The 9,283-nt window shown below is 40.9% G+C and overlaps 1 protein-coding gene across 1 annotated transcript; it reads left to right on the top strand.

Moving 5' to 3' along the window:
* Positions 1–5,045: 5,045 nt before the first annotated feature.
* On the top strand, positions 5,046–6,256 carry LOC139401785 (enkurin-like; the record flags this gene model as incomplete). Its single annotated transcript, XM_071145757.1, has 4 exons — positions 5,046–5,175; positions 5,459–5,604; positions 5,691–5,923; positions 6,110–6,256. Coding segments are annotated over exons 1-4 (606 nt in total), but the record flags the coding sequence as incomplete, so codon positions are not given.
* Between the last annotated feature and the right edge of the window lie 3,027 nt (positions 6,257–9,283).

Raw genomic sequence — 9,283 nt, 5'->3', positions numbered from 1 at the left:
ATTTCCTGTGACAAAGGGCACAACGACGTATCCCTACTGTGCCTTTTTTGCCCTGAGGCACATTCATGCCTGCATAGATGAATCTGGGCAGGTGAACACCACTGGTTGGAGCAGAAGGGACAGAGGTAGAGGGGACAGAAGGTGCTACAGTGGACTTGCTGTAGCTAGCAAGCTCCTGGATGAGCAGCTCCCTGAAGGCTAGCTGTGAGATGGGGGGCTGTCCACAACTCTTAGCCATTTCCTTCTGGAGGATGATGGCATTCACCACAGCAATGTCAATGAAATGATAGAAAAATGTCTTGTACCATTTCATGGTCTTGTGGAGAACATTGCAGTATCCTATCAGCGCATATGACAGGTCCACACCTCCCATGCTCTTGTTGTAGTCCTTCACAGCAGCTGGAATGGAGACATTTTTTGTGGTCCATGCCCCGGCACCGTCCTTCACACGCCTGACAACGCATCTATCTATTTCCTCTATAATTTGGGTTAAATCTGTATACCTAGACTTTGTTTGAGCTTTTCCTGATTTATTCGCCATATTTTAAATATATAAACTTGTTGAAAATGCTATTGAATATGTACTGCTATGCGTAACACCCGTGGCTCCATCAAGTAGGATTTGAAATGGTGAATGAACCTCTTTTACGCCAGAGTTTACGACAAAGGCTGGTCTTCAAACGTATAACCATTACATATTGCCGTTTACCTCAGCTCATTGGCTATCTTCCAAGCTAGATTTCAAGATGATCAGTGGTCATTGGGCCAAAATACAGTCAATCAACGATAGACCGGTCCTACCATTGGTGCGCAATGATGTCATTGATTGGTGTCTTCAAATCGGTTTGTTTCGGTCAATATGTCTCGAGAAAAGAACCATCAAGTATGGTTGTGTTAGTAACAACCAGAGGATTGCAATGAAACCAACCATGACTGGATAAACGTTTGTTTAGTGTGTGTAATTACCACGAACGCATCTTCCAAAGTTGAATGAGACGGAGCGGTTTACAAATGCGGTTTACAAATGTTTTGTGTTAGGCTATAAAAATTGATTTTATCAAACAAAACGAACATTCACAGTGTAGTTAGGACACTTGGCATTGCCACCAGAGGAAGATCTTCAATGGTACGCAATTTATTTTATTGTTATTTTTTACTTTCATGACGCTAATGCTTGGTTTGAAAATGCTAGTAAAACTTGTGTGCGTGGCGCCGTCCTCAGAAAATAGCATGTTTGCTTTCACAGTAACAGCTTTTTGAAATCTGACACAGCGGCTGGATTAATAAGACGTTCATCTTTTAAATGATGTAAGATACATGTATTTACAAGAATGTTTACTATAACAAATGGTGTATTTAGAATGTTAGCTCTCTGCAATTTCACCGGATGTTGGCCTGGTGGAAGTTAGCGTCTCACCTACCCTAAAACGTAAATAATCGATAAAATTTAAGACGGAGTATACTGTGTTCAATTGCGGATAAAATGAATGTGGAGCGAGTTCCAGGTCACGCGCACCAAAAAAAAAAGTACACCTGGCTTTACACTCAGAAAGGTAAGGGCTACTTCTTCATTTCTCAAAGGAAAAACATCAACCAATTTCTAAAAACTGTTGACATCTAGTGGAAGCCATAGGAACTGCAACCAGGTGCCTCAAATCTAGTTCCCAATAGAAAACCAATTGAAAACAAAGTGATCTCAAAAAAAAAAAAATCCTGGATGATTTGTCTTGTGGGTTTCGCCTGCCAAAAAAGTTGTTATACTCAGACATGATTTTAACAGTTTTAGAAACTTTAGAGTGTGCTCTATTTAAATATACAAATTATATGCATATCCTAGATTCTGGGCCTGAGAAAAAGGCAGTTTACTTTGGGCACGCTTTTCATCCGGAAGTGAAAATACTGCCCTGTAGCCCAAAGAGGTTTTAACAATACATTTGTGGAGTGGATATACTGCAAAAGGTACAGGGATTGGACTGCTGAGGACTGGGGTAGAGTCATTTTCTCTGATGCATCCCCTTTCCGATTTTTTGGGGCATCCGGAAAAAATCTTGTCCATAGAAGACAAGGTGTGTCATGCCAACAGTAAAGCATCCTGAGACCATTCGTGTGGGGTTGCTTCTCAGCCAAGGGAGTGAGCTCACTCACAATTTTGCCTAAGAACACAGCCATGAATAAAGAATGGTCCCGACACATCCTTCGAGAGCAACTTCTCCCAACCATCCAGGAACAGTTTGGTGACGAACAATGCCATTTCCAGCATGATGGAGCACCTTGCCACAAGGCAAAAGTGATAACTAAGTGGCTCGGGCAACAAAACATCGATATTTTGGGTCCATGGCTAGGAAACTCCCCAAACCTTAATCCCATTGAGAACTTGTGGTCAATCCTCAAGAGGCGGGTGGACAAACAAAACCCGACAAATTCTGACAAACTCCAAGCATTGATTATGCAAGAATGGGCTGCCATCAGTCAGGATGTGGCCCAGAAGTTAATTGACAGCATGCCAGGGCGGATTGTAGAGGTCTTGAAAAAGAAGAGTCAACACTGCAAATATTGACTCTTTGCATCAACTTCATGTAATTGTCAATAAAAGCCTTTGACACTTATGAAATGCTTGTAATTATACTTCAGTATTCCATAGTAACATCTGACAAAAATATCTAAAGACACTGAAGTAGCAAACTTTGTGGAAATTCATTTTTGTGTCATTCTCAAAACTTTTGGCCACGACTGTACTATATGTGAGAGCAAAAAAACAATAATTCTAATGTACATATTTCTAAACACCTCAGAATGGTAAATAAACTACTTGAAATTGACTGGGGTAAAAATGTGTCTTTTAATCGTTATCAAATGTCCATCAACACACTGGGAGAATATGAATGCTACCATGATTTCAAGCACTGAATTCCTTAACATTTGACATAATTTACTATCAAATGAATCTGTTAGTGATGTAATAATTGATTATAGGGCCTTGATTTTCTTCTTGACCAGGAAAACTGTAGTTCCTAATTCCACACCATAGGCGATGTCATCAACATCAATCTACATCAAAATCATTCCTAATAATTTTCTATGGTGTGTATTATTACATATATTGAGATCATGATTCCCATCTCCCCTATAGCCCCAGAGGTTAGGCCCTGTGCCTGAGGAGAGCTGAGTAGCTTGCTAGCTGCAGACATAGACATTTTAGTTAACATAAATATCACTGATTTAATTTGACCAAAACAACTTCTAATACATATTGTATTGCTACATATTGTAATATATATTGTGATACCTCTCACTCTGCTCTTGGAAGCTATGCTCTGATTCGAAGAAACATCCGGAGCCCCTTCCTTGTGTGGAGACTCCTTTCCAACTTACACAAAGAGCACGTTGTGTCTCCTCATCATAGTCAACCATCTGTTTGCTTGGAAGTTCTCGGACTGCTGGCCTGGAGAGGACAGAAGACATACACACAAACAGAAACATTACAGTTAAGATAATGTCTTTGACATCAGTTAAAATGCTTAGCGACGGAACACAGGGTGAACGAATCATGCATCAGTCAATAATTATTTTATTTAAATGTTATAGTCTACCTGGATAATATTTTACAGTACTTTAGCTAGCCATTCTTGTACTAGAGAAAGAGCTGATGGACCAAATTCAGCCACATTGGCTTGTTGAACGTCGACATACTCTACAGCAAAGTAAATGGACAAACTTTATTTCGCGATTACCGTACTACATGTAAGATAAGGCAAACAAAAACAGACAATCTAGGAGAAAAAGAAACGCACACCTATTTAGGCGTGGTGCTGGCTAGCGGAGTAGAAAACTTGAAAATAAAGGGGAGCCGCACACTCTAGGAGCTCAGATGCAAAAATGTAATATCCAAGCTTTCTTCATCAGAGTATAATCACAAACACTGCGGGATGACTCGTTTATATAGTGTTAAAAGACACACAGGTGTCTGTAATCATGGCCAAGAGTGGCCTAATAGCATTGGTTAATTCTCAAATATTAAAATGGCATACAAAGAACAGCATACAAAAAAACAAATGGATAGCATACGATCATAAATTAATTTTAGACTACACACGCTTACAAACAATTACAATGGCAAAGTCACAATAATCACAAGAATGGCTTCAGATCAAAGTCTACGTTGAGAACTACGAAAGAGCTGCTTGGTTAATCTATCAATTCAGTCACATTGGCTTGTTGAACATCGACATATTGTACAGCAAAGTAAATGGACAAACTTTATTTCGCGCTTACCGTACTACATGTAAAATAAGGCAAAACAAAACAGACAAATTGCTCTACGATTAGACAGGCCACTTGTTTCTATTTTCGATGCACCATCCTATTAAACTTATTAAATGAAGATACAATGTAGTAATCAATCAGTAACAAGGCCTATATATGGATGAAAGAAACAAAGATATTACACTGTGGTAGTAATACTGTCTTCTATTCGCCATTTCAGGGGCATTACAATGTAGCAGCAGGGCGCTCAGAGTGCGCTCTAGGCGTTCGTAAATTCAGAGCGTTTCGCTCTGAGTTCAGAGCGCACAATGGACGCTCTGGCAGGGGAGTAGGGTTGAACCGAGCGTTCTAGGCTCACAACGGCAGTCAAGCACGACTGGCTAAAGTTAGCTAGCTTGCTAGTAACTTCCAGAAAAACATGAGAGAACACCTCAGTCTGACCATTTTACTCGCCCAGCAGAGCTGGTTAGGGGGTTTTCATGTTATCCAGAGCGTTGGTGACTGTAACTGTGCTTCTGGCAACAATTTAATTACGCTTTTTTCCCCGACGTTTAATGACACCGGCCATATTCAAAGCATGTTGATGGTCAGTTATCCTGCGCTCTGCCACGCTCAGACGGGAGTGCTCTGACATCGGAGTAGACAGCCAGAGCGAATTTACAAACGCTCCCTTAGATTGAAACACGTTGATGCTGATGTCGCAATCAAACCGTGACAGTTGCCCAGGGAACTTGTCAAACAAAACATTCCAGACATTTGAATGTAGAGCCGGCTAGAGGTGACTAGCTAGCTATTATTTGCTTCTCAGAAAAAAAGTGCATATTCCAGAAATATGTCGACCACTATGTATCCAACAGAAAGTATTTACAACCTTATTCCAAGGGAGGAGGTTAAAATAGAGAAACCACCAAGGTATGACTGCCTATAGCTAGCAAACGTAGCTAGCTAACAATGTAACTGTATGTAGGCTACATTGTAGCTAGCTAAACTTATTTGCACCGTACACAGCCGATGGCATTTTTACTGTACCCAGCTAGCCACATATATTTATGTAGCCTATGTTTCTGTGTATTGGGAATGTATAGAGATACTTTGTTGCCACAACCTGCACAGTGAAAAAGACTGCACATTCTTCTGACTCATGCCATGTCCTGTAATAATCTATCAATCTTGTCTTTTTTATTCCATTGTCAAGGTATATGTCAAAGTTTAGGGCACAAGTTAAGCATGAGAAAATGCTGAATAAGCCTACCAACAAGACTATGGGACAAGTAAAAGTAGACTTGCCCTCTCCAGAGAAATATCTGCTCAAGCACTCCAAGGAACCCAAACTTCCTGAAAGTAAGCAATAGGATGAGATTACATCTCAATATCACTTTGTTTGGAGGTCATTTCCTAACTCTGTGTCTATGTTGTTATACCCTTAGAGCAACCATTTTCATATTTGGATGATGAGACTTTCAAAAAACCACAAATACCTGCCAAAGCAGACAACCCACTTATGGGCATTCACACCAAAAAGGACTTTGTAAAGACAAACGCCTTTGAGAACATCATGGCAGTGCCAAAAAAGCCACAGCCTATCTATGCCGACACTAAAACTGGAGACAAACAGCTCCTGGAAAATTCAGGACTACTCCCAAAGTACATCAAGAAAAAGGTGAACTTATCATTACATATGCAAATAGTGTTTTTTCTTTGTCTGTCAAGCAGGTAGTGATTTGTCCAAGATTTTGATTGCTATTCAAAGAAAGATACTTATATGCTTATTGCACAAAGACACTCAACCTATTTGAACTGAACTGAAGAGGAGCCCAACATAACTATTTTCCCATCCCCTCTCTAGGACTTTGGGAAGACCCCTGAGTACTTGCAGCATCGCACTGAGGAGGTGAGGAGGGCTCAGGATGAGTATGACAGCTTTGTCAAGGAACACATGAGACAGGGCACCATGAAACAGCTCTCTGAGGATGAGCGAAACAACATCCTACAGGTAAACCACTTAGGTCCTTAGAACCAAGCCAATAGAATCTGACCTAGAATTATTCATAAAGTTTCATTACATTCATGTATGTGTTTTAGTTGATTAGTCATTTAGATAAGATTCAATATTTGAACAATGTATCAAATGATAAATAGGCTTACAAAGCACTAGCATACATTCAAATTGAATGAAGGGTGTGAGAGGGGTAAGATTTGTGTCTGTTAATTTTTGGAACACGGATGGGCATTACGATTATTTAAACAAATATATATTTTATTTATGATAAAAAATAATAATAATTACGAAACATACACATACAAACGACAACATACAGAAGCATACAAACATCCACAACATCACCCCTGCCCAGACCCACCTACTCACACCCCCATCTCCAGTGCATCATCACTCCGCCACATGGCCTCAAACTGCACCATTTTGTTTCTCCCATCGCCCACTCACTTTCAACATTTGGATAATAAATCATTTGTATTTGTATTTATTATGGATCCCCATTAGCTGCTGCCAAAACAGCAGCTACTCTTCCTGGGGTCCAGCAAAATTAAGCCAGTCTATACAATTTTAAAAACATTACAATACATTCACAGATTTCACAACACACTGTGTGCCCTCAGGCCCCTACTCCACCACTACCACATATCTACATTAATAAATCCATATGTACAGTGCCTTGCGAAAGTATTCGGCCCCCTTGAACTTTGCGACCTTTTGCCACATTTCAGGCTTCAAACATAAAGATATAAAACTGTATTTTTTTGTGAAGAATCAACAACAAGTGGGACACAATCATGAAGTGGAACGACATTTATTGGATATTTCAAACTTTTTTAACAAATCAAAAACTGAAAAATTGGGCGTGCAAAATTATTCAGCCCCTTTACTTTCAGTGCAGAAAACTCTCTCCAGAAGTTCAGTGGGGATCTCTGAATGATCCAATGTTGACCTAAATGACTAATGATGATAAATACAATCCACCTGTGTGTAATCAAGTCTCCGTATAAATGCACCTGCACTGTGATAGTCTCAGAGGTCCGTTAAAAGCGCAGAGAGCATCATGAAGAACAAGGAACACACCAGACAGGTCCGAGATACTGTTGTGAAGAAGTTTAAAGCCGGATTTGGATACAAAAAGATTTCCCAAGCTTTAAACATCCCAAGGAGCACTGTGCAAGCGATAATATTGAAATGGAAGGAGTATCAGACCACTGCAAATCCAACCTCCGAGGCTTTTCTCTATCAGGCCCAATCAATCAGAACATTTTATTTCCTCCATCTTTGAATGATGGGGCTTTTGGCATTTGGCACTCACTAGGCCTTTCCTCGCTAGCCCAATTATTATTTGATGGTACATTTGCCTCTTTTTCTCAGCTGCAGGAAAAGTTCAATCTCCCCCAATCCCACTTTTTCCGCTATCTCCAGACTAGAAACTTTGTCAGGGCTAATACACCTGGATTTCCCAATAGGCCTGCGAATACAGCTATAGAGAGCATCTTGGAGCTGAACAAGCTTCCTAGGGGCGCAATTTCAATTTCAGATGTATATGCAATCATTCATGACTTACAGAACCCTTCTTTGGTGCCTTTAAAGACTCGATGGGAAAAGGATTTGGGGGAGGAACTTGGGGAAGACGCCTGGGAATCTGTGCTGCACAGGGTGCACTCGTCCTCTTTTAGCACTAGACACAGCCTCATTCAATTCAAGGTGGTTCACCGTATCCACTGGTCGGGGGCCAAACTTGGAAGAATATTCTCTGATTTTGATCCTACCTGTGTCAGATGTAAGGTGGAACCAGCCACACTGTAGCATATGTTTTGGGGCTGTCATAAACTGTCAGGTTTCTGGGAATTAATATTTAAATGTTTCTCTGATATATATGACACTGTTATAGATCCGTCTCCCCTTACAGCCCTTTTTGGAGTACTGCCCATGGGTACCCCCCTATCAAGAATCCAGTCGGACACTGTTGCTTATACAACTCTTTTAGCTAGACGGCTAATACTACAGAACTGGAAGATGGCAGCTCCCCCATCTTATAAATATTGGGTGAGGGATGTGTTGTGCTCTCTGAAACTAGAAAAAATTCAATTCAATTCACGTGGGAACCCCAAACTGTTTGATGAGGCTTGTGTTGCTTGTTGTGTGTTGTGTGGTGTGTGTTGTGTGTGTTGTGTTGTGTGTTGTGTTTTGTTTGTTGTGTTGTGTGTGGTGTGTGGTTTTGTGTGTGTTGTGTTGTGTTGTGTGTTTGTGTTGTGTCTTGTGTTGTATGTTGTATGTGTTGTGTTGTGTGTTGTGTGTTGGTTTGGGTGTGTGTGTGTTTCGTGTTGTGTGTTGTGTTTGAGTGTGTGTGTGTGTGTGTTGGTTTGGGTGTGTGTGTTGGTTTGGGTGTGTGTGTGTGTGTTGGTTTGGGTGTTGTGTTGTGTGTTGTGTTGCTTGTTGTGTGTTGTGTTTTGTTTGTTGTGCTGTGTGGTGTGTGGTTTTGTGTGTGTTGTGTTGTGTGTTGTGTTGTGTGTTGTATGTTGTATGTTGTGTGTTGTGGTGTGTTGTGTTTGAGTGTGTGTGTGTTGTGTGGTGTGTTGTTGTGTGTGGTGTGTTGTGTTGTGTGTTGTGTTGTGTGTTGTGTTGTTGTGTGTTGTGTGGTTGTGTGTTGTGTGGTGTGTTGCGTGGTGTGTTGTGTGTTGATGTCATGTTGTGTGTTGTGTGTTGTGTTGTGTGTTGTGTGTGGTGTGTGGTGTGGTGTGTGCTGTGTGTTGTGTTGTGTGTGTGTTTCGTGTTGTGTGTTGTGTTTGAGTGTGTGTGTGTGTGTTGGTTTGTGTGTGTGTGTGTGTGTGTGTGTGTGTGTGGTGTGTGGTGTGTTGTGTGTTGTGTGTTGATGTAATGTGTTGTGTGTTGTGTTGCGTTGTGTGTTGTGTGTTTTGTGTGTTCTGTGGTGTGTGGTGTGTGGTGTGTTGTGTGTGGTGTGTTGTTGTGTGTGGTATTGTGTGTTGTGTTGCTTGTTGTGTGGTGTGTTGTTGTGTG

The sequence above is a fragment of the Oncorhynchus clarkii genome, unplaced genomic scaffold (assembly GCF_045791955.1).
Source record: "Oncorhynchus clarkii lewisi isolate Uvic-CL-2024 unplaced genomic scaffold, UVic_Ocla_1.0 unplaced_contig_125_pilon_pilon, whole genome shotgun sequence".
In the NCBI taxonomy this organism is placed as follows: domain Eukaryota; kingdom Metazoa; phylum Chordata; class Actinopteri; order Salmoniformes; family Salmonidae; genus Oncorhynchus; species Oncorhynchus clarkii.
This window is presented reverse-complemented; position numbering and strand designations above follow the sequence as displayed.